Genomic DNA, 26,796 nt, shown 5'->3' with positions numbered 1-26,796 from the left:
CTATCAATACATTGATATTTCTTTCCCTCTCTTTCTCCCTCCCTTTGCCTCTCTCTAAAAATAAATAAATAAAATCTTTAAAAAGAAAACTTTGTATCATCAAGGAAATAGAGGTTTATGTGCAAATTGTTCGACAAATATGCTCTGAACTTTTAGCAAGTTTTGAGATTGGTAGAGAAATTAAATTAGGATATAACTGAAAGGGCTTGCCATACAAATTGTTGCAAAGTTTCTGCTTACGCTGATTGTGTTTCTTCTCAATGGTGCATATGAATTAGCACATTCCATTGCCTAAAGATAGGCAACCCCATTTCGTGATACAACATTCCTTTGAATTCACTGTTTGTATCCTCAGTGTCTGAACCACTGGTCAATTCAAGGGAAGGCTGAACAGGCTCATTAACTGAGATAAAGTCATCTGAATCTTACGTTACAAGTTTTCAGTTTGCACTTGTAATAAATGTCTTACATTTTCCATTCCTGAAATCTGCTTTCATTGAGAACATAATAGGTAACTCACCATACATGTAGCCTTATACCACCTTATTCAACAAAGACATAAGCTACAGTCAGAATTAATTCTAAAATCCATGAAAAGTAAAAGCTGGAGCTTATTTTCTGAAGGAACTTCACACACTACAACAGTGAACAAGGAAACCAACATCCTTATCATTGATGACCAAAACATTTCTGACCCTAGTAATTGCCCCCGCAAATGCAATGATTAAGCTGCAAAAAAAGTAGGAGTGTTGCTGAATTAAGATTAGATGCAAAGTATTATTCTACTCTTCAGCCAAAATGTTAAAAAGTAATGGTGAGAGATTTATTTCAACTGGGGGTCACATTCAGCCATTTTGGAGATGCAGTTCAGAAAATGTCATGGCCCCTCAAACGGCAGTTACATCCCACTCAGGGGACCTCAGGGAAGGGAAGGAGAACATCATTCTGACGTGAGAATCTACTCGAGCAGGTATACAGACAGACTTTTTTTTTACTCTGGTTTTGTCTTATTTAAGACCCAACCAATTTAGCTATCATCTTAGACTTCTTACCACCACCTGATAGTCCTAGGGACTTAAAAAAGTTATTCCTCAGTATCCAAAACCATGCTTGGTGATCAAATCTGGAAATCTAGACAGGATAAAGTGCTTCTGTGCCTCTTGCCATGTAGTTTGGTCTCCATGGAGGATGATAACAATTTCTTTCATCCAAATGGACAAGATCCTGCACAATATAATGGCATTCTCATTAAACTAAGCAGGAGCTGAACTGGTATCACAGGTAAGGCAAGATCCCATTTGGTACTTATATATATAAGTAGTTATTACATTGTCATCATGAGAACTGATTCATGCCATCCAATTTCTTTTCCTCATCACAATTGCTTTGCCAATAACCAATCTAATTGAAATTTAAGAGTCTCATATGTTTTTGTAAACCCCAGCTCAGACATTCTTAAAGGTCACTTTATTTGATTCAATATCTATTCCTACAGAAAAAGTATGCTGCTTTGGCTGATCAAATATTAATCTTCCAAAAGTTCCCTGATTAATATAGCTTAGAAAACCATAATTCTTGTGGGGAGAGGTGAGGAGAATGAATGCAAACTGGATCCATATTTATACTAAACCAGTTGGTATGACATCATTATAGCAGAAATATCTAGAGCATTAGTTCTGATATATCAGTGATCTGCTTGGATGTTAAAAATAGATTTTCAAAAATCCGATATTTATTTTTCATTTAATTGTTGAATCCTCAATTATATATTCATCAACCAAAGTTTTTTAGGGCCAAAATTTGAGCCAATCTAGCATGCAAGTGTTTTAAAAAATCATTTTAGTCTATTTCCTCTTTCAAGAAGAAAATTACAGTGAAGGGGTTCCCAAAAGTATTACTAAATACTCATTTGATGACTGATTCTACTTTAAAAAATAGTCCAACTCCAGATTTTAAGACCCCAAAGCAATCAAACTACCAAACACATTACACACATACATACACAATGTGGTGACAATCACGTTGAAATGAGCTTCAGGAGCTTAATTTATAACATATAAAAAGAAAGCACCACAAAAGAACTAAAACGTCACTGATCCCCATCTCTGTTAAGACTCACATAATGGGAGGCAAAGAGAGTGGAGGGTACAATTAGGAGATGGTGGTAAAGTGTGGGCTCAGTGTTTAATAACCGTAGGTGGACATCCCAGGTCTTCAGAACAAATTAGCAGAGAACCCTGATTCTCCCACTGTCTGCTGGTCATTCCATGAAGACTGCCAGCAAGGGCCACAGTTCTCTCCCCGGTGCACCCGGTCCTAAAGACAGCCCCACCTGGAAATGACAGATTTTTTTCCCCTAAGAAAAGAGGTGCTTTTAGTTAATGTTTATAAAAATTGGTAAACTGCAAATAAAGATATTTTTAATGAAATCCCTCAGAAACCAATGCAAATGTGATTGCTGTAAAACCCACTGCTACACCCTGCATTCTACATATTATCTGATTTTATCTTGTACTTTCTGCTCAAAGGCTTTCAAAAGAAGAAATTTAGGTTGAATCCAAATTGAGTATTGAAGACAAGAATCCCACCTTCAACCCCCACTAGACTAATATGAAAACAAGAAAAAAGAAAGGAGAAAGAGAACGTGCTAACAGACCCTGGGGCTCTTCAAGGGAGCCATCAAAACACAGGTCCACGGTCATGTCCAGTTGTCTGAGTGACTATGTTTTTATGATCATTTATATACAAGTGGTCCCTTCAGAGAATATGAGATTCTTTCTCCTGAAGTAGCACATTAATAACATTTCCAGAGAATTTCTTTCACATGTTAACAGGAAACCTAACACATTGCCACTCTACATTCAGCATTAGCCAAAACTGGGGAGTCAAATAAAATTTTGCCCAAATGAATAAACAAAAGGTGTTTTAGGACACTGCTGATTCCAAACAAACAAAATGATAAGTATGAGAGCTCATTTTGGTAGTCATTCTCACACAAGCCAAGTGAAGTAGAAAATTGAAATTTTTTATTTATTTCATCTTTTGAAAATAATGGGGTAGATTGCCATGAATAATATACATTATTTTCTTGTTAAATATAACATGTATAAAATTAAGATGTATTTAAAATTTGAAGCAAAGGGCTTATAGTTTATGATGTATATTTTGAAGAATAGGGGAAAGAATTATAAGTGTGTGTGTTTCACATTTTACCAAGTAAGCAAAATAGCTCTTATTTTACTCTATCCAATATTTAATTAACTCTCTAGAAGAGTTGTATTGTTCTCTTCCACCACTCTTTGCTCCTCAAAGAAAAAGAGTCACTCCCCAGATTTATACACACACTGGAAAAAGAAAAAAATAGAAAATTTTCATGTAATTGCATCCAAAATATATCATCCTTAAGTTCCCCAAATAATTGATGCAGAACTGTTTTTCCTAAAATACCTCGATAATTGCCACTTTCTTTATTTCATTGGCTGTGATATGAAATGTATAAGGATATACTTACTCATATAATAAGAATATATATACTCAGAGTTCCTGTTTTGGAATGCTTTCTGAGTTTTCTAACCATCTGTACCAAGTAAAATCCACAAGTACGAAAAAATCTACTTTCTTTTTATAAACCTCTATACTTATAGCCATGTAATCAATAACTCGTGCAAATTAAACAACAAACACCAAAGAAAAATGGGAAGAGAAAAAAATCTTGGACTCTTTATTTTAAAAATCAGTAATCTTAATATACTAATAAATAAAAAGTAATCCTATTATTTTCTTGCTAGAAACAATATGTAGACAGTGAAGGTGTGTGTAACAAATATGAACAAATCATTGGATAAAGTGAATAGTTGTGTTCAAACTAAACACTTCTATTGCACATTGGACAAGTTCACTTTTCTGAGCCTTTCTTTCATCTGTAAATCTGGGCTAACTATATACCTTTATCAAAGGTATATTATTGAGATGATTAAGTGAGAAAATGCATGCAAATAGCTTAACACCATGCCTGCTACATTGTTTGTGCTCAAGAAATAGCTGTTACCATTATTCAACAAATAGTTGTTACCATTATTCATAGTTCATTGTAGCCATTCAGAAGAATGGAAAAACTGGAACTGTTCATAAATCTTTAGGTTGAATGGATTTGCTATACAATCATTATACATTATGTGGGCTGAATTTTAAGTGAATTCACTGGAAAAATACTCTTACTTGCAAACATTAACAGTTAATAGCAAATGTAACCAACTGTGAAAAAGATGTCAATTACCTACCACCTCCCTCATTCTTGCAACTTGCATACAACTCTGCTTGGTGATGAAATGTTTTAAAAGGATTAATATATGCTGATTTCCAAAAACCAATAAAAAAAATGATTGTCAATTCAAAGTATGAAAGATCAATAGTGAGATATTATTAGCATGTTTCTAAAAGCTTTTGTATTTGCTTGGGATTTTTTTATTGTTAGTACAAAAGTGTATTCAAATCATATATATTTCAGCATCTCAACTCATGCCCTATTTTCTGAAAACAACCAACTCACCTGCTGGACTCAGTTTTAGTGACATTTTCTCTGGAAGTCTCCAGTTGGCCACCATCCATGAAGATCTCTCCCTCGCTGCTGCCCTGTGTCCCGCAGTCAGATATTATTTTCTATCAATACTTCTTTCATACAGTCTCCTGCATTTCCCTTTCCTTTCCCTTTGCACTACCATTTTCCAAAGCCATGCCACATTACCCACTAAACTTTATTCAGTTGCTTCTTAAATGTGTCTCCTAGTAACAAATCTTTCCTGTATAAAATGGTCAAATAAGTGTAAGAAGAGGCCTTTGTCAAGTAATCCTCACTTTTGAAATGTTCAATGGCTCCTTATTGCTAAGATGAATGTAATGGCCAAACTTTGACAGTGAAAGGGGCGTGTTATTGATGGGCTTAAACCAGAACTGTGCCAGCAAAACAAGACCTACAGCTACCCAGCCCACTGCCACCTCTGTGTTTCTCAAGTTTTCTCACAAGAATATTCCTAAGGGTTTACTCAAAACTAAACTCTCAAGCTTAAATTTCTCTTAAGTTTACATTTAAATTCATGATATTATAACATTCTTAGACAGAATATATACATATTCTGTTTAAAACATTAAATGTAATGTTTTAAGTCACAATCCTTATCCATGAGCAAAATTTCCAAGCATTTTACCCAAAATCTTGGAGCAGAATCAACTCCCAGGAAGACTTACTATTATGGTAACATGATGTATGACAACTCCATTGTAGTACAGTATATGACAATGCTGTCTCCTGGAGCACAAGGAACGCCACTCACCAAGACTGGGAGGTGATGATACTTCCCAGAGTTATCAATCCTTCTGTGAACTCAGAGTCCATAAGAGTCTTCCATACAGGGTCTTTAAAACCCCAATTCATTGTCAACAATAAGTATACCTCCTCTTCTGCCTTCCTAGTGCCACTCTTTATGATCCAGTTCCATTTGCTCTGGTTTCCATGTGAAATATAAGACACCCATGTTAAATTTTAATTACAGAAAAGCACAGGATGACTTTTACCACGTTCCATTCAATATTTGGATTAAACTTAACTAGGTGTCCTATACATTTATTTTCTAAATCTAACAACTCTGACTCTAAAGCCATTCCTGACCACCTGTTGGCAACCCTGAGATTGATTTACTGCATTTTATCCAGAGACCCAGCTTTGTCATTGGCCACAGATGACTTTGCCCTCTGCAGGCCTGTTTCATTTGTAAAATCGGTGGTGAGGCGAGTGGACAGTTGACTAAGTGCTCTCTTAGGACCATCCCAATCTAACATTCTGTACATCTAAAGCATTTGGGTGTTAAATCTATTTCTTGCTGGCCAACAAATGATGCACCTATCACTAGCACTCAAACTAATCTTCTGAGAGTTTCCATCTCCCCAATGTACACATTCTCCCTTGGGTTACAGTAAATATCAGAAGACTCTGCCAAGAGGCAAGAGTTACCTGTAAAGTTCAATATGTCATAACATCACCATCTGTTTATAATTGCTCACAAGTTAGGGCACAATATACCTAAGATTTTTCTCCCATTTTTCTTAGTGTATTAATCACTCTAATTAAAGACTCAACAAAGGCGAGAGGGTCTCACCTTCTTATCCCCATATCATCACTTATCTTCGTGACAACCAGCAGTGCTAAAATACCCTCCAAGGTCACCCGAGAAGGACACCCCTTGAAGTTGAAAGGGAAAATGAAATGAGAAGGGGGAGATAAGGAGGAAAGGGATGCTCATCTGAGCTCATGCAGCTTCTTGGCAAGGTGAACACCCAAACTGGGTTTTGCAAAGAGCAAAAGAGATCCTTGTCAGGCTTCAGACCAAGTTTTCGGTATGTGTTGAAAGACGGAGACAAGAAAATGAACATGGGGATGAGGAAAACTCAGCAGCATAGGTCCCTGGAGGACTTATCTGCTTACTAACTATCTTGATGAGTTCTCTGCCTATCTCCAAATGGAGATGTGACCATTCAGACTGAACCAGCAAAGAACATCTCCTGAATCCCACTTATATACAAAAGACATGCACATAAACTAGAATGGACCTGTCTCTCTGCTAATTTTCTCTTTCTGCTTCTTCCAATTCTTTCCTGCCTCTCCCTCCTGTCCTGCTGGATCTCAGTTCCTTCCACCTTCCTTCCTCTAATCCCCTTTTTCCCACTTCTTACCTAACCTGCTATAATATGGGATCTATGCTCTCTGTAATGAGGAATATGTGCTTTGGAATTCTGTTTTAGTCTTTTATTTGTTTATATTTTATGAAAGAAAGCTAAGTGGGGTCCCTGGCCACACACATTCTGGAGAAGGTTATTACTATTCAAATTAAATGAAACATTAAGAGAAAACAGAAAATGAAAGATCCTAATTGTGAGTTCTTTGTTTCAGCCTACAAGGAAAAAATGAAGGAGCTGTCCATGCTCTCGCTGATTTGCTCCTGCTTTTACCCAGAACCTCGCAACATCAACATCTACACTTACGATGGTGAGTTTTACAGCAGAAATGCCCCTGGCAGCTAGATCATTTGGAAAAGCTCAGATCCACTAATTTCTCTCTCACAATTCCTGATATAATTAAATCAGTACATGTTGGATCTCACTATTGACTTGCTGTGTGTAGCTTTTAGGACTTATTGATTGCCTGTTGCTCAAAACAGTTTGTTTGGTGCTAATAACAGCACATTAACATCTTTTTAAAAACATGGCTGAATTTTTATTGCAGCCACGTCTAGCATATCAATATCCACAATATGTCCAAGGTTTTTATTTGCAAATAATATAATATGCTAAGTTCTAATTAGAGCAAATCATAATTTTCAATAAAAGTGTTTATACTTAGAAAACTTGGGAGAGAAAATCAACTGCCATCACAGTTTTTGCTTTAGCATAACCTTTGTAAAGTTCCCATATTTGGTGTATGCATATCAACAACCTAATAAGATCCAATAATAAAGCTGGCTTATAACTGAGGCCCCAGATAAAGAGAATTTAAAAAGAAAACCTCCAGAATTGTCTGTTTATGAACTGTTTTGCAGTGTAATCCATTCAGATTTATCCTGATTCATTCTTCTCCTTCCTGGCTCTAGCCACTAGACACATGACCTCTGGCAGGTCACATAAATTTTCTGAGCCCTATTTAAGTATAGTAACATCCTCCCAGGGATGATGTGGAGTTCAATGGTTTAATGCAAGTCAAACACTTAGCACTAAGCCTGACCCCTTGTAAGTACCAAAAATGGTAGCTATTATTATCAACAGTACCATCCTCATTTAATTCAATCAATATAATCAAAATATTTGATACAGTTACATGTGCAGTAGATGTAGTTGAAGTATGTTTTGCTTACAGTTTGGCTCACAATTATTTCTCTTTTCTACATAGATAAAGAAATGCATTAAAGTTCAGGTGAAAGACTCTGTGGCAGTTAACCCCTCTGTACCTTTAAAGCCTATTCCAGGACTTAATGACATTGTCTTGCCAAAATGATTCTATCATGACACAGCATCATAAATGCTAATTCACTACTTCATAAGGAAATGTCCTTTGTGTGACAAATTCTCACTAGAATACAAGCCCTATGCCAACTTTGTTACAAGTTCATCCAGTCAACACATAAATGAGATGGATCCTTAATCTGTGGGATGCATCAATGACTAGTAATGCACCTGTTTCTCCTGTGATTGTAATATCTCACTGTGTACTGTCACTGAAGCTCCAAGGCAGACACAGCACAGGCAGCTCTTTCCAGGAACTCGGGGCCTATAAAAGCATCAAGTTATAAAAGTCAGTAAGGAGATGGAGTGTGGTCACATGCTGAGACAGAGTGTGTACAAGGCATACTGGTTGGATAGAGAAGACAGTGACAGTTTCTCCTGGCTTAGGGATTGACAGGAGAAAGTCAGAAGTTATATATAAGCTCAGTCTTAGAAGCTGAACCAACAATTCAGCATTGTTCATGCTCTGCTTCCTGAAAGAATTGGTGGAGAATTTTAAATTTCTGAAGTCTTTAACCTTGCCTTTTATTTCTATTTAGATAATAACTTGAAGTGTCTATTTCAGACAAATATTACCTAATAATGATTGTTTTATATGACAATAATGATAACAATGAGTTAACATTATACTATTATTATTATCATTATTTACATTTATACACATTAAGTGTTATGGCCTGGGCTTTACATTTAGTATACATTTTTTTAGAACATCTTACTAATTTAACTTTTTAAAACAGCTTTATTGAGCTATAATTGACATACAAAACACTATACACTTTAATGTGTATAATTTGATGAATTTAGACAAGTATCTTTTGCCTTTTAATCTTCACAACAATCTTATAAGAAAAATGCTCTTTTTATGTCCATCTTTTAGATGAAGCAGTGAAAACTTAAAGAAGTTGACTGACTTTCTGTGTCACGCAGCTAGTAAGGGGTGCTTACTATTTGGGTGCAAGTACAGGCAGTTCTGATTCCTGGGTCTCAAACTAAAACCATTGAGAATCCCATCACCTTATAAACAAGCCATTTTTATTTGCCTGTTTTCTCATGAAATCCTTGTTAATAGAGTCCTATAATTTTTATTGAATTTTATTAAAGATATAAGTATAAACTTGGATGACTTCAGGAAAATTGAAAACATTATTACATTTGTGGGAAAAATACCCACATCATATCTAATACGTTTATTGAACTGGTTTTGTCCACATTGTTTATTGGCCTTTGAGAATCTAAGGTCACTTCCTGTGCATCTGGGTTTCACTTGACTACAGCTTCAAAGTGCACTAACTAAGCAAAAGAACTTTAATGGAAGTATCATATTTGCACCAAGAGAAGTAATATTTCTACTCTGCTCTGCTGTAATCAGAATTTACCTAGACATCTCACCAGCTTCATTGCCACAACTTTAAAGAGACATTAATAATTAGCATTTCAGGCCTAGGGAGCAGTGTGGGAGTAAAGATCTAGAAACTGTCACTCTAGAGGACTGAGGATGTTTTAACCTGAGGAGAAAGAATTTGGAGTGGAAAATCATAGCTATTTTGAAACACCTGTAAGATGCTGACACAGAGCAGAAAATGGCTTAACTAAAGTTAAAAGTAGGTTCAGAGAGCAGAACAACCTTGGACCAGGGGGCAGTCTAGAGCTTAAAATAAGTTATGCTCATCTAAAAATGAGAGATGCCCAATGAGCGTCTAAGAAATCATTATCTTTTCCTAAGTTGTAAGTTGTGTAATCATAAATGCCCTAACAGATGTTAGCTATAACTCTATTTTTTATTATAAATTATATTATTTTATATTATAAATCATACTATACAGCAATAAAACTTGAGGGTCTGCTAATCTGCTTATCTTTCGCACCTAAACTGCTAGTGAAAAATATGGCTAACCATTCTTTGGATGTTAAATACACCCAGTGGATTAGTTAAGCAGATGTTACCCCTTAACTTAGCTAAGCAGATGTCACCCCTTCCCCTTCAACACAGTGACTGTTTCCGCGCTCCTGCCTACAGATTAGACATCCTGAGGGAATCTGTTCTATGAAGCAACAAAGTAGGAGCAATGATATCATAGTGGGATCTTGTCTTATTATCCCTGCTAGACTGTAAGCACCTTACAGACAGGGACCCCATCCCAGCGTCCTCCCCAGAGGACACAGTGGACACTGTACATGCTTGAGAATGACTCTGGTCAACAAACACACAGAAGCGTACAACGGGACCCCGCAGAGTACTTTGCACAGGAGCACTGCCAGGGCTCCGCGTTTCCATCCTCTAGGGGAACTACATTCATTCTAACAGCTCCTGGAATTTCCAACCACAGAATTATATATGGGAACTGGAGAACTTTGTTATTTCCTCCATCTGTTAGTCTGAAAATGACTCCAACCATGGCAACTTACACACACAAAAATATCTAAATCTGTGCTATTTGTTTTCATGTGAGCTCATACTTATTCAAAGGAAAATAAAGTTTAGATTAAAATCAATTCAGGCTATTTTTTCCTAAGTATGCCTGACATTATTCAGCTGCCTATGGACATTGTTGAATTCCCCAACACTGTAAATATTTATTCTGTTAAAATATATCCATAATTATCCTGAAGAAGTAGGTCTTATATCTTCAAAACAAGGTAGAGCAAATGATCCTATGCTGCATTTTATTCCTATTTGACAGTATAGCAATGCTATTTTCAATTACCAGAATTCAAATTATTAAACTAAGCCCATGCTTCATGCTCTGTATGGTTAACATTTTCAAATGTTTATTTCTCAGACATGGAAGTGAAGCAAATCAACAAACGTGCCTCTGGCCAAGCTTTTGAGCTGATCTTAAAGCCACCATCTCCCATCTCAGAAGCCCCACGAACTTTAGCTTCTCCAAAGAAGAAAGACCTGTCCCTGGAGGAGATCCAGAAAAAACTAGAGGCAGCTGAGGAAAGAAGAAAGGTAACTTTTCCATAAGTTTTTTAAAATTTTGTTTTTAATTATAGTTGACATAGATTATAATAGTTTCATATGTATAACATAGTGAGTAGACATTAATGTACCTACTCTCTCTTTCTCATACACACACAACACATGCACACACACCAAGCAGAGGTTTCAGAAGACAATGACCCCCGGCTATGTGTAGGTCTTCAGAAGACCTAGGGTCAGCCTACTTCAAGTTAAGACTGCTGCTTTTAGACTAACCAAAGCCTCAGAGGTCTCAGACACTGAAAGAGTTTCAATGCCCTGATATCCCTCCCCCATCTTGGATTCCTTATTAGGATAAGCACCAGGAGCTTCCACTGTCCTCCTCAAGGCTTTGCTACTTGCCCTTGAAGTTGCTCCTCCCAAGATCAGGACCCTCTCTGGGATCTATGCGTATCTTCCTGTACTCACTTCTAAGCCTTGATGGCATTTTTTTCTCTTTTTTTTTCCATTGTTCCCTGTTTACATTAGAGACCTTTTCTTTTGCCAAATTTTAATTTTCCACAAGCAGATGACTAAGAAAAGTCAAAGGTATTAAAAATGGAAGGCACTCAGAAATCCCAAGGACTTTATACACAGCGACAGAAGTTATGTCTGAATATATCATTACCAACTATGTTATTATGAGAGTTCATCCCATCAAAATACCGTTAATCAACCCAAATGAAATTATTTTAGGTAATTTATACCTATGTTATATTTACCACTGACTTTATCATCATATATTTTTAGAATTACTTAGTCACTAAGAATATGCTCCATGCACAATCTTATGATTTGCATGGAAACTCCGCATTTAAAACAATTTGTAATTTCATAAAAAACAACCCAGTAAACACTTCTGTAGAATAGTTATAAAGAGAATTAAGATATTCCTTCTCCAAAAGACTGAATTCTCTAACAAGGAGTACAGGACAAACCCAAATGTGTGTTTGTGCGCATATGTATGTACACATATGTATATACATATATACACACATATACATATACACATACATATACGGATATATGCACACCTATGTAGTATCAAATAACAAGGCTCAAAGACTCAGAGTTCTCAGGTTAAATTTTCTGAACCAGAAAGTATTTTTTGTGTTAACCTTCGCAGTTGAAAAAAATATTCCTATGTCACGTAACACACTGATCACAATTTCAATTTTCACTAGAATGAGGTTCTCCAAGGGTCTGATGAGTATTTTTTTTTTACTTCTTTGCATATATATTTATTGTATTTGCACAATTACTATTGTTATAGGTAAGACTTTTAAAAAGAGGAGACTACCTCTTAACCCAAGTATATGTACAGAAAGTTGCCTTAAAGATATTTATTAGCTTTTTTGGTTGTAATTTACAGCTTTCCTCTCACAGCAATGCTAAGTTAACTTATTCAGTTACAGTCCATCAATATTTTGCTGCTGACAGATATAAATAATGAACTGTAGTGGTAGAGAGCACACTGTACTCCAGGCTAAGCCTTCACCCAAGTACTGGCATGTTAGAGGTCACAGGTGTGGGTCATGGTCGACATATGCAGGTGCTGTGACTTGATTAGAATACAAACTCAGTGACTGATCTAAAATGGAAACTCAGAGATGAAAATTCAACATTGTTGTGTTTCTAGGTTAGGTATTTAATTTGAAAGAAATTATTACAGGAAAAAGAAGAACAACGCAAAGATGATCAAATTAACTGGGAGTTTTCATAAAACTCCCCGAATTAACTACTTATGATCCTAGTAAAATTCTTGTTCCCTAACAACAACTTACCAAAAATTATATGTTTATATAATTGAGATGAACTAGAAATTTACCACATGGCTAAAAGACATCTCCTTTTTTTGATTATCTCTGAGGATTAGTGTTCACCTCCATGAGGCTATATTATTTCATGAGGTCAGCTTGAAGCTCATATTTTGAAATCAAAATATGGTATTTTTGGGATCTTGTCTTATTATCAAAGAATACTTACTTATTATACTTATTATACAAAAAATACTTACCAAAATACTGACCCACATGGGTGAAATGATATGAACACTTTAGTCATCCACCCATCCATCCATCTATCCATTTATTCATTCAACAAACATTTATTTAGCAAGAGGCAGAAGAGCTAAGCTAACCATCCCTGGAGACCCAGGACAACTCCAGCTGACTCCTGCTATTTTGATATCACTATTATTATTATTTCAATCTCATAAACGTCCCAGTTTAGACAGTAAATTACATGGACATTCTAAGCCAAACATGGTGTTTAAGAGTGTTTTTTAAAGCATAGTGGTTAAGAATACATGGTTAAAAGAATGCCTATGATTCAAAGTCTGGTATCACCATTTAACAGCTGTGTGACTTTGAGCAAGTCACTAAACTCTACATCTTATTTTACCTATCCATAAAATGAGACAAATAATAGGATCTATATCACGGAGTTATTGTGAGAATTAGAAGAGTTACTTACTGTACATAAAGACATATAACAAGTATTGTGAACGCACTGTTAGCTATTATTGGGTAAAAACACACCCAGTTCCTGACCTCACAGATATGACGGTCTAGCAAACTCACAATTTTGTAAAGAAGAGAAGTTTCTCGGTAGCACAGATACTGGAATGCTAACTAACATATAATGTATTTCATAAATATTTTTACATATTAAGAATATTATTTGTCAAATTACAAAGAAAATTTAATAGGTAACAGATATTAAGTGGCTTGAAAAAATAATGTTATGAAAGAATAATGAAAAGTTAAGGATTTAATGGCATTGATAAAATCTCATGCTAAAATAGATTAAATTAAAAAGAATGCTACTCAAACTAGTACAGTGATTTATAATGGCACACTGATAATATTTTCATAATCAACTTTAAAGTCACTGGACCTCAGAAAGAAAGATGTGTTGCTTATTTTTAATAAAATGGCATAAAAGTGGATCATTAGTCATCAAACTTGATAGACTTATCTATTCCATTTTTTAGCATCTCATTATAGATAGCAATTAAAGTCAAACCCAGGAAAAGAGAGGGTGCTTTGTATAACAATGGATTCTGAACTAAAATGCTGGATTATTTGTGACTGAACAATCAGGAAGCATTCTGCTCTTCAGAGAACATGACCATGGACCACAGACTCCTCATGTGTGTCATTCCTTCCCCTGTAGTTCTGTTCCGAGGAATTACCCACATTAAATGCATTACAGGCTTTAGCAGGAGGGTTTATTCTAAAAAACTTGATTTTAATCATTTTACATTTCTTATTATGCTTCTGATCCTTCAACACAAGTGAAGATCGCACCCTTTTGTTCCATACGATTGTATTCAGTTGTCATATTTTAATAAGACATTATTCATAACTTTATTTGAGTTAATGTTTTATTTCATTGTTAACAGTAATTTGATAATTAGAGATATTATCTAAACTACTCAAAGGACACCTAGTGTCTGATAAGTGATTCTAGATGGCAAGTAATATATTCAAATGATGAGAAGAGACAAGGAAATAGTGGGATAGGAAAATGAGTTTACTTAAGAAGTAAATGGGAAACTAGCCCTATCTAAATATAGTCTCAAATCTCCTTTGTGTACCTAGCATAAAGTGAGTTTTATAAACCACTTAACTCAAATTTATCCTCCATTTCATTTGCACAGTAATTAAACTCTTATACTCAGTAATATAAGAAATGATTATGAACCTCTTTGGAAAATGTTCAAGTGGTCCTAAATGTGCAATAACTCTTCTCCCAGGCTCATTATTTTTCCCTCTGTGTGCCTCTCATATACTTACACCACTGGTTTTGAGTTCAGTGTGAGAAGGTTTATTCCCAGAAAAGCTGTTTGACAATAACACACTTCTGTTATTACAACAGCAGGATGGAGAAGGTTCCTTTGTCTACCAGAATGTCATGCTGGATGTCTTGGTCCTATAAATATTTCGCCTTGACATTTGCATTATATCAGCTGATCATTCTCATGCCCTAATTTTCTATTTTAGTATTTTAGTGAACTTCTACATTAGGTATATGCTATTCAGAAATGTCTCTCCATGGCCAGATCCTTTCCCCTTAAACAATTTATTTTTAATAGCTTTCAGCAAATCCCAGCTCTCTAGCCTCCCTGTCAGTCAGTGCAATCAAGATTGCTTTCTGCTAATCTACCTAAGTAAGGGATAAAGTAAAAGGCCTTACTCGACTATGAAGTGAGGACTTGATTCCTACAAATACAAAAGCAAGTGCTTCTCCTTCCATATATCACATTTTTATTCTGCATCCTCATACTCATTTCATATCATGTTTTCATGCACTTTTCTGAACTAAATGCTCTTTGGTATAAATACTGGGATCAGAGCCAGTTTTCTCCCTTAAGGCTATGACTGGGATATTCAGCAAGATTGATGAGAGAATATATTTCTTCAGGAAGGATGTTAAAGAAGTTACAGGCAGTAGTATGTGGATGCTAGTCTACAAAAGAAAGAAGAACTATGATTTTCTGCAGCAGTGGAGTTACGAGACTTAGGAACTGAGGAAAGTCCCTCAAGACTGTTAACTCCATTAAGAACTTGTTTAAGAATTGAGCACATATAAGGAGGACCAAAATAGGGAGCCATAAATATTTTCTCAGCGAGGAATTACCTTTGTAATTAACTTCTCATCCTGTAATTTTTTCATGGACTTGAGCTTTAAATACTAGAAACATAGATAATTAGTAGGTTCTACCAATTCATTAGTTGAGACAATGGTGCCTGTAATGTCCCTTCCAGTATGTCAGATGGTGCCCCAGAAGCACTGAGTGTGATCAGTCTGTGTCATGCTACAGTGACCTCACGCAAGAACACTCCGTACTTCCTGCCTTCTGTTTCTGTTTCTCCCCACTGGTTGTGCTAACGAAATGCACTTGACACCTAGGCTGGGTAATCTCATTTAGCCCCAGTGGCTGCAGAAGCACTAACACCATTAATTGGGACATTTCAACTGAGCCAAATGGCGCTCCAGTAAATGGGGCAGGCCTCTCTCCATCACTGACAGTCGGGGTGTCTGTTCATACAGATCAAGTGTGTCCCACCAAGGCAGGAAGTTTGAAAAGGTGTATAGTGCTATTTTAGCCTTTTAATTCCAAGGGCTTCCTTTCTTGGGACTTTTTTCCTGCTGTCTCCTGATTGTCATCAGCTCTTTCACAAAAGAAAATTAAGAATGCAAAGTGCCGAAGTTAATTTGAGCATCTGAAAATTAAAAATTATTCAGTTGCCTCTTTTTTTTTTTTTTGGAAATAAAGAATTTTTTTTTTATTTTAGGAAACAACTTACAGAATTTCTTTTTATGAAGTTCTTAATATCTAGAACAATTTTCAAGAAATTTTATTGACATATTTAAACACATTTAAAAATTAGAATCATTATTTTTTTATGAGAAATTATATTCTTTTTTTTATTTTTTTTATTTTTTAATTAATTTATTTACTTTTTAAATACATTTGTCTCTGCCTTTCCCCCCCCACTTTCCCTTGCCCCCTCCCACCTTCCCTCCCTCAGCTCTTCCCCTTTGGTTTTGTCCATGAGTCCTTGCTATATGTTCCTTGACTTTCCCCTTCCCTTCCCTTTCCCTGCCCCCCCCTTCCCTCTTGTCTCTGTTGATTTCTTTTCCTTTCAGTGTTGCTGGTCATATTTGCCTTGCTTCTTTGCATTGTTGGTTAGGTTCCGCTTATAGGTGAGATCATATGGTATTTGTCTTTCGCCCCCTGGCTTATTTCGCTTAGCATGATGCTCTCCAGTTCCATCCATGCTGTCGCAAAGTTTAGTACTTCTTTTTTCTTTCTGCTGCGTAGTATTCCATTGTGTATATGTACCATTACTTTTTGATCCACTCATCTACTGATGGGCATTTAGGTTGCTTCCAACACTTGGCTATTGTAAATTGTGCTGCTATGAACATTGGGGTGCATAGGTTCTTTTGTATTGGCGTTTTGGTGTTCTCAGGGTATAGTCCCAGCAGGGGAATCGCTGGATCAAAAGGCAGTTCCATTTTCAGCTTTCTGAGGAAATTCCACACTGCTTTCCATAGTGGCTGCACCAGTCTGCATTCCCACCAACAGTGGACTAGAGTTCCCTTTTCTCCACAGCCTCGCCAGCACCTGTTGTTTGTGGATCTGTTTATGATGGCCATTCTGACCGGTGTGAGGTGGTACCTCATGGTGGTTTTGATCTGCATTTCTCTAATGGCTAGTGATGCAGAGCATCCTTTCAAATGCCTCTGGGCCCTCTGTATCTCTTCCTTAGAAAAGCATCTGCCCAGGTCCTTTGCCCATTTTTTGATTGGATCGTTTGTCTTCTTGGAGTCAAGTCGAGTGAGTTCTTTGTATATCTTGGAGATCAAACCTCTATCTGATGTATCATTAGCAAATATATTTTCCCAAATGGTTGGCTCCCTTTTCATTTTGCTGATGTTTTCTTTAGCCGTGCAGAAGCTTCTTATTTTGATGAGGTCCCACTTGTTTATTCTTTCCTTTATGTCCCTTGCTTTAGGAGACATATCAGTGAAAAAATTGCTGCGTGGGATATCTGAGAGTTTCCTGCCAATGTTCTCCTCTAGGACTTTGATGGTGTTGTGACTTATATTTAAGTCTTTTATCCATCTTGAGTTTATTTTTGTGTATGGTGTAAGCTGATGATCCAATTTCAATTTTTTGCATGTAGCCATCCAGCTCTCCCAACACCATTTGTTGAAGAGGCTGTTATTGCTCCATTTTTATGCTTCTGCCCCCTTTGTCAAATATTAGATGTCCATAGAGACCTGGGCTTATTTCTGGGCTTTCTATTCTGTTCCACTGGTCTATGGGTCTGTTCTTGTGCCAGTACCAGATTGTTTTGAGTATAGTGGCTTTGTAGTAGAGTTTGATGTCCGGTATTGTGATCCCTCCTACTTTGTGTTTCTTTCTCAAAATTGCTGCGGCTATTCGAGGTCGTTTATGGTTCCATATAAATTTTTGAAATGTCTGTTCTATTTCTGTGAAATACGTCATTGGTATCTTAATAGGGATTGCGTTGAATCTATAAATTGCTTTTGGTAGTATGGACATTTTAAGGATATTAATTCTTCCAATCCATGTGCACGGTATATGCTTCCATTTATTTGTGTCTTCCTTAATTTCTTTTTTCAATGTTGTATAGTTTTCTGCATACAGGTCTTTTGTGTCTTTGGTTAAATTTATCCCTAGGTACTTTATCTTTTTTCGTGCTATATCGAATGGTATATTTTTCCTGATTTCTTCTTCTTCTATTGCATTGCTGGTGTACAAAAACGCCTTTGATTTCTGAATGTTGACTTTGTATCCTGCTGTTTTGCCAAATTCACTTATTAGGTTGAGGAGTTTTTTGGTAGAGTCTACAGGGTTCTCTATGTACACTATCATGTCATCTGCAAACAAGGATAGTTTTACTTCCTCCTTTCCTATTTGGATGCCTTTTATCTCTTTCTCTTGTCTGACCGCTGTGGCTAGGACTTCCAATACGATGTTGAAAAGAAGCGGTGAGAGCGGACATCCTTGTCATGTTCCCGATCTTAGTGGGAAAGCTTTCAGTTTTTGCCCGTTGAGTATGATATTGGCTGTAGGTTTTTCATATATGGCCTTTATTACGTTGAGGAATGCCCCATTGATTCCCATTTTGCTGAGTGTTTTGATCATAAATGGGTGCTGTACCTTGTCAAATGCTTTTTCTGCATCTATCAAGATGATCATGTGGTTTTTGTCTTTTCTTTGATTTATGTGGTGTATCACGTTTACTGATTTGCGTATATTGAACCATCCCTGGATCCCTGGGATGAATCCCACTTGATCGTGATGGATAATCTTTTGAATGTATTGCTGGATGCGGTTTGCCAATATTTTGTTGAGGATTTTAGCATCTATGTTCATCAGCGAAATTGGCCTGTAGTTTTCTTTCTTTGTAGGGTCTTTATCTGGTTTTGGGATCAGGGTGATGCTGGCCTCATAGAAGGAGTCTGGCAGTCTTCCCTCCTCTTGGATGTTTTGGAATAGTCTGAGAAGGACAGGGGTTAGCTCTTCCTTAAATGTTTTGTAAAATTCTCCTGGGAAACCGTCTGGCCCTGGACTTTTGTGTGCTGGGAGTTTCTTGATGACTGCTTCAATTTCCCCAACTGTTATCGGTCTGTTCAAGCTTTCTGTTTCTTCCTCCTTCAGTGTTGGAAGATTATACTTTTCTAAAAATTTGTCCATTTCATCAAGATTTTCAAATTTCTTGGCATATAATTGTTCATAATAGTTTCTGATGATCATTTGTATTTCTGTGGTATCAGTTGTTATTTCTCCTCTTTCATTTCTGATATTATTAATTTGGGTCCTCTCCCTTTTTTTCTTGATGAGTCTGCTTAAAGGTTTGTCCACTTTATGAATCTTTTCAAAGAACCAGCTTCTGGATTGGTTGATCCTCTGAATTGTTCTTTTTGTCTCTATGTCATTCAGTTCTGCTCTAATCTTGACTATTTCCTTCCTTCTACTTGCTCTGGGATTTATTTGTTGTTGTTTCTCCAGTTCTTGAAGTTGTAGTGTTAGGTCTTTTATTTGAAATGTTTCTATCTTTTTAAGGTAAGCCTGTATTGCTATGAACTTCCCTCTCAGGACCGCCTTTGCTGTGTCCCATAGGTTTTGGACAGTTGTCTGTTCATTTTCATTTGTTTCCAGAAATTTTTTTATTTCTTCTCTTATCTCATTATTGACCCATTCATTGTTTAATAGTGTACTGTTCAGTCTCCATGAGTTTCCAAGTTTTTGAAGTTTCTCTTTGAGTTTGATTTCGAGTTTCAAGGCCTTGTGGTCTGAGAAAAAGTTTGGTATTATTTCAATTTTCCTGAATTTACTGAGGCTTGCTTTGTGTCCTATCATGTGGTCTATCTTTGAAAAACTGCCATGAGCATTTGAAAAGAATGTGTATTTTTCTTCTTTGGGATGTAAGATTCTATATATGTCAGTTAAGTCTCTTTGATTCAGTGTTTCATTCAGCGCCACGATATGTTTATTAATGTTTTGTTTGGAAGATCTGTCCATTTTTGACAGTGGAGTGTTGAAATCCCCTACTATCAGTGTGTTGCTATCTATATCTTTTTTGAAGTCATCCAACAATTTCCTTATAAACTTGGGGGCTCCTATATTGGGAGCATATAAGTTTACAATGTTGATGTCTTCTTGATAGATTCTTCCTTTAAGTATGATAAAGTGCCCCTCTGGGTCTCTCTTTATGGCCTTTGCTTTGAAATCGACTTTGTCTGATACAAGTATGGCAACGCCAGCCTTTTTCTCATGTCCATTTGCTTGGAATATTATTTTCCATCCCTTTACTTTCAATCTGTGTAGGTCTTTTGCTCTGAGGTGGGTCTCTTGTAGGCAGCATATGTGTGGGTCATGTTTTCTTATCCATTCAGCTACCCTATTCAGTTGCCTCTTGATAACTATCCATGGTAATTCTTCCTGACCCTTCCTCAAAAAATGGTCATAAAAAAACCAGGTAGCTTCTATCTATCCAGGTAGCTCCTGTCTAGGGCCACATTGGATTCTCTGAGGAGGAAGGGAAAGAAGGACCTGCTAACACACAGATCAGAAGTTTCACATGTCCACCTGCTTTTAGCACAGAGGAAAACCATCCAAAAGGACTGCTATAGATACAGAATTTTGAAAAGTTACATTTTCTTATGGTTTATTTTGACCTATTTGGTTTTCTTTCCTGAAGCTGCCCCATGGTTTCCTGTCTGTTACAAGAGAAACCTAGGTTCAAACCTTATCTCTAGTTCTTGGACACATGGAAACCTTGTTTTGTGATAACCCAGACTTCTCTCCCTCTAGAAAGTTTTCTGGACTGAAGGCTACATAGATTGAATTGAGCTTTTTGAGATGAAGAGTCAGTTGTTTCCTCCTATTTCTTTGAGGTGTTTACTTCTCTGTAAATTTTTCTATAGCCCATTCAGTGGATGAGTGTGGGTGCAGAGGAGGAAGGTAGGGAAGGGTTGACTGTCATCAGCATGAGGACCCCTAAGTCCGCTGATGTCAATAACCAAAGAAATTTGAACAAATACCCTATACGCATGAGGCAGCCAAAGTTTTACATTTGAGTTTAGCCGTACCAATATGTTCAACCATTGCCATCATTTCCCAGTCACAGCATTTTGAGTTTTGCTTGTAGTAATAATGGCGACCAGTTGCTCAGTACTAACTTACCCCTTATTAGACACTGTGCTGATTACATTGCAAACATTATTTCATTTGATCATTTCAAGCAATCCTACAAGACAGGCACTATCTTTATCCATATGCCAAAAAACAATAATTGCATGAAGACTGTTCTCAAGAAAAACTTTAAACACACACACACACACCTTCAGTCAATTTCTTTTTCTCTCTGAAACAATTTAGTAGCCCTAGTAACAAATAATACACAAAATCAGTGTGGGACACTTTACCAATAGTCCCAACTACTGTCACAAGGATACGCTAGCTAGAAAATATTTTTCATATTTCTTCCAGAAAGGCTCCATTGATCTTGAACTTATTTTGTGTCAACATCTACTCCTTGTTTTTCAGTTTTCTGGAAAGCTATAACAGAGCAAGAGTGTGGTAGATCCACTAAGATGTCAGTGAAACCATTACGGGGTTAAAACCAGAAGTGGGGCCAGTTCCCAGGATTTTCTTTCTAATTCCCAATGAGTCCCTCTACATGTTCCTGATAAACATCAAAATAAACACATCAACAGGGACTCTTAAGGCTTTCTGATTTTACCATTCCTGTAGAATTTTATCTGAAGAGAAGTTTCTTCCCCTGTCAGACTTCATATTGTTTATATATCAAGATTTGTCCAGTAAGACCCCACTACCATTACCATAAACAAAAATGTTTTCCTATTAATGCTTGCAATGGTATTAGTACTTAACAGCCCATGGAATACATGTTTGATCTACCATTGTTTAGACTCTCACATTTAATCCTGTGAAGACCACCTCAGTGGACTAGCAATCCCAAGGAATTACCCAGAAAAAATCAGTGGGTAAAAATTCTGGCTTAAACCTGGATAGTTCAGGATTAATTAGTTATATAATTGTGGAGAAGAAAATGAATATGGAAAGAAGTTAACAGGTCCAGGGTCACCAACCCAGGGTCACAGCTAAAAATTGAACGCAGGCCTGACACTGAAGCCCATCTCAGTGTTTTCTTCAAAAAGTAGACGGAGAACTGCCTGCATTATAATCACTAGGGGTGCTTATCAAAAATATCAATTCTGGGGTCTCACCATAAAGTCACATAATCAGAATCTCTAGAGGTAGATACCAGGTGTTTGCATTTTTATCAAGCTCCCAGGTGATTGCTAACATTCACTGTAACAGAACTGTATCTCCCTGTGCTGCTGAAGGAGGATTACAATCCACAAAATCAGGAGAAAAAGTTTCTACTCTAATCATGAGCAACCATGGAGTTTCAAAGAGGGACCTCGGAATGTCACAGAGAGGTCCGAACAAGGACTTCTTGTCGTCTGCGGGCATGTGGACATTGTTTGCACTATAGACAAGTCTCTAAATATAACTTGGAACATGAAAAAAGGGAGTGGGGATGGGAGAAGTAGGCATGGAATAAAACAAGAAAGCGAATTTGGCGATCAGATTGGTGAAAGCAGGAAGCTCAAGTTCCTGCAGGACCCAGCCTACATCTGACTGAAAAACACTGAGCCAGAAACCAGACAGGAGCTTGCCTCAATCCTGCCTATTGTGCTCAGGCTTCAATGGATGCTGCTATCCAGTGGTTAACTACAGCATCCCCTGTTGTTCAAATGCTTAGCAGCAACTTATAAAAAACAGAAACAAAAACTCCTCAGTGAAGGTTAAATGTTTCTTCTTCTAAGACAGCCTGTTCAAAAATTCACATCTGAAAATCCAGCTAACCCCATTTCCCCACTAACCACCCTGTGGAAACCCTAAGCCAGAGGGATAAGAACTCGACGGACAGCAGGGCTCGAGGTCAGACAGACTGTCTGCCCAGAGTCCGGGGAGTCCGCACACCCTGGAGTCCGGGACCCTGTTCCCCAGGCTTGCGTAGCGTGGCCGTGACAGCCGTGTTTCTCTTGCGCAGTCTCAGGAGGCTCAGGTGCTGAAACAGCTGGCAGAGAAGCGGGAGCACGAGCGAGAAGTCCTGCAGAAGGCGCTGGAGGAAAACAACAACTTCAGCAAAATGGCGGAGGAAAAGCTGATCCTGAAAATGGAACAGATTAAGGAGAACCGTGAGGCTAATTTAGCTGCTATTATTGAACGTCTGCAGGAAAAGGTAATCACTGCAGAGTCTGGAGCAGGTGTATTCATTCAGACACACTCGTGCATGGGACCTCCTAGTAGAGACCTAGTGAGGCTGCAGGGTGGGCCGGAGAAGGGGGCTTAAGATGGAGGCTGGGATTTGTCACACTTTCCAGTGGACAACGGATTCAGAGAGGCTGATTTGTGCTTTACAAATATATAAAAGACTGCTGTACAAACCTTCAGAGCCAATCTATTGGAAATATTAAATACTTCATACATATATAATATATAATGTTTAATTTTAGCCTAACCTTTAATTAATATGTAATAATAAATATATAAATATTAAGTTGGAAAAATATATTTGTCAGTAAATGGCAGAATATTTAGGAGTGCTGGGAAGCCCATTCTCTCCACATAGGAACATTTAAGTGGAAAACTTGGCTGTAACAATATCTCATGACACCAACTTAAAGAAGAAGCTAGTAGGGGATGTCCATTTCCTCACGTTCGGAGGCCCTGGTGTCTTCCTGCTTGCCCCTGAACGTAAACTCATTCTCATCAGTCAGGAGGAGCAGTGCTGGAGATCTTCTAGAAAATGTTTTTTCTTGCCCCTCTGTAGCCTCTGTGCTAACTAGCCACCACCCACCATGACTTCCTTTGAAAATAGACTGCGTAGCTCTGAGTAGTCTAGTTCTTTACATTCCCAAAAAATCAGATTAAACATTGAGAAAGAGAATATTTAAGAAAGGCTGCCTCTATCCTTTTCTGAGCAGTACCCTCCCCACCTGACTGGGTGCTATTACGTGTTAGGCACCGGAGATGAAGGGAGATGTGAGACGGTCTCTGTCATCAGAACACTGAGAGTTTAAACAAGATCAGCGCCCTGTTTTCTGAGTGTTTCTTAGGAACCTTCATGTCAGCTATTAGAGTTGGCCCATCTCATCTAAGAATCAGGCAGCCTTATCCTGACATTCCAGTGATTCTTTGTTTTCACCCCCATTCTCTGATGACAAATATCAGGCCAGAACCAAAGGAAATCATACATAAAACCTTAAAATATATACATTTTTTACTTACTGGACAAATACATTTAGTTTCATAGAGATTTTCATGGGCACCTGTACTCTTAAGGAATTTTTTAATCATTTTAACACTAATACATATATTCATTAAACATAAAACTTTAATGTTAAATATTTAAATGTACTTCCAATTACTATCTTTTGATATAGACCAGGACATTTTTGTATCTAATGCTCCCAAAGTGTCCATCAGCAATTATAAAGACCTTAAAATATTAGGGAAAAGGGCAAACACCATTAAAAATGAGAGGGAAAACAATAGGACATTTTATTGCTATGCTCTGAACTTATGTAGTGGCCATAATATTTAAAATTCTCTTTTGGTCATAATTTTAATCAAATGCAGTGCTTGTTTTTTTTAAAGATACTGTAAGTCTTGTAAGATCTTCTGCAATGTGACACATACCGGGTCCCATGTTTTCCTTTCCTTAGGAAAATGGGAAAATTTCCTAAAGGTAGATGTCAAACTGAGTTACTTCCAGTCAAGCACATAGCATGAGAAGGAGTGGGTAGGCCCTCCTGGTTCCCTATGGAGCAGACATCGAACTCTGACATTGCTGCCCCTTGTTGTTTTTTAGGAGAGGCATGCTGCGGAGGTGCGCAGGAACAAGGAACTGCAGGTGGAACTGTCTGGCTGAGGCGATGGAGGGTATGGCATGCCCCACTGCTAGGAAATCCCCCTGCCTATATCATAATGGATCACACGATATCAGTATGGAAAATGTATGACATGGTTTAAAAAGAACTCACTATAAAAAAAACCAGAATGAAAAAATAAAAGAAATCAATACGGTCTCTTTGCAGAATGTTTTGCTTGATGTTTAAAAAATACCTAGGATCTTATTTTGTAAATACTTACATTTTTGTTAAAAAATACAAGTATTGCATTATGCAAGTTATTTCATAATCTTACATGTCCTGTAACAGGCTTTTGATGTTGTGTCTTTCCACTCAAAAGGATTTGCTAGGTCTGTTCTTTTCGAAGCTCCCCATGTCTGACTACCTCCCCTGCCCTTTTCATTCCAACAGAAAAATGAGGTCAGTAGACAGTCTATGGTGCTAGAAATCCACCATTGCCTAATGACCTAGACAGCTCTGTCATCTCTGAACTTGACTAACACCATCCCTACATCATAGGTGTTGTGACTCCACACCATAATCTACTTACTGCCTAGAAATGAAAAAAACATGCTAAGAACAACTACCAATCATAGCATTGATATTCGCTTCTACTGGATTGTGTGCTACCAATGTGCTTTGGTTTTAGAAAGGGATTGATAAGAGGACAGACCTGAAGTCAACCTGGGTAGAAGCAAAATACTGAATCTTTAAAGTGCTATGTTTTAAACATTTCCAGCAGCCATGAAATCGCTTAATTCTCTAGTTTAAGTTCTTTGGATGGAATGAATTAATTAATGTGTCAGGTGGCTCATTTGTGGACGCCATGATTGATGATGTTCATTTTAAGCTCTTACCTATAGTACAAGTACATGATGCTACTGAATAGTTTTCACTTGGAAACTGTGAGTTGGTTGTTGCATTGAAAAACACACAGATACATACAATCAGAAAAACTGCGGATTTTCACTCAAGCTGGTCTTTTTTCCCCAGTGTGAGGCAATCCTGCTGATTAAAAAAAATCAATCCATCTGTGAGGGCTGACACAGTGAAGGGGGATAGGCAGGGCTCAGTGCCAATTAAGAGAATCACCAGATACCCACCATAAGTATCTATTGCAGTTTTAAAGTCACTTCTCCCCCAACTCCCAACTCCTGAAGGTTGCTGCCTGCATATTTACTCTTCATTAGTGCTATTTTCCTGTATGTCATTGTGAGCAAGCTGTGATTAATAAAGAATTGGAGTTCTGTGAACTAACAAAGGTTTGGTCTGTTCTCTTGCCCCTTCATGGGTCTGACCCGGGAGTTCAGATTTCAAAATGGCCAGTAGATTAGACGGTCTCATAAGCAAAGAGACACTGGAGCATTTGAGATCTGCTCCCCAGCATATGTCATCGGTTTGGCTCAAATAAACACATAAAAATTATCTAAAACAAACAACCAAATGAGCAAAGAGACAATAAGTCGAGCTTGAAGGAAGCAAGTGTCCTGCTGGGTCACTTCCCTCTGCAGCTGCAGGAGGCCTCTTTCTGTTCCCTGTCCCTCTGTCAGGCCAACACAGTGGGAGGTGTCTTCAATCTGTTCCCTTAAAACCTTCAGGACTGATGGAGATACCACAGGTTCAGACTGATCATTCTGAGGAAGGGAGCCCCTTTCAAAGCACTTGGAAGGCTCCTGGCACCACTTCGCAGTCTCTCCTGTGGCCTCAGGCCACCTTCCTCAGCCTGGTAAAGTGTGAACTCCCAGCCACCCTGCTGAACTTTGTACTGCTAATCAGCAGTGTAC

The 26,796-nt window shown here is 37.5% G+C and overlaps 1 protein-coding gene across 1 annotated transcript in view; it reads left to right on the top strand.

Annotated features, from left to right (window-relative positions):
* STMN2 (stathmin 2) overlaps positions 1-26,250 on the top strand; it is a 40,326-nt gene extending 14,076 nt beyond the window's left edge. Inside the window, exons 2-5 of the mRNA XM_054595751.1 lie at positions 6,944-7,039; positions 10,833-11,005; positions 23,149-23,340; positions 24,973-26,250. Of these exons, the coding sequence (XP_054451726.1) occupies positions 6,944-7,039; positions 10,833-11,005; positions 23,149-23,340; positions 24,973-25,032 (521 nt within the window). The 3' untranslated portion in view covers positions 25,033-26,250. The remainder of the gene's footprint in view (positions 1-6,943; positions 7,040-10,832; positions 11,006-23,148; positions 23,341-24,972) is intronic.
* The last annotated feature ends 546 nt before the right edge of the window (positions 26,251-26,796 follow it).

This window comes from Pteronotus mesoamericanus, unplaced genomic scaffold (genome assembly GCF_021234165.1).
Source record: "Pteronotus mesoamericanus isolate MK-2021 breed Mesoamerican mustached bat unplaced genomic scaffold, CSHL_Meso_final scaffold_54, whole genome shotgun sequence".
NCBI classification, from domain to species: Eukaryota; Metazoa; Chordata; class Mammalia; order Chiroptera; family Mormoopidae; genus Pteronotus; species Pteronotus mesoamericanus.
Note: the sequence above shows the minus strand (reverse complement) of the source record. Positions and strands in the feature narration are given on the sequence as shown.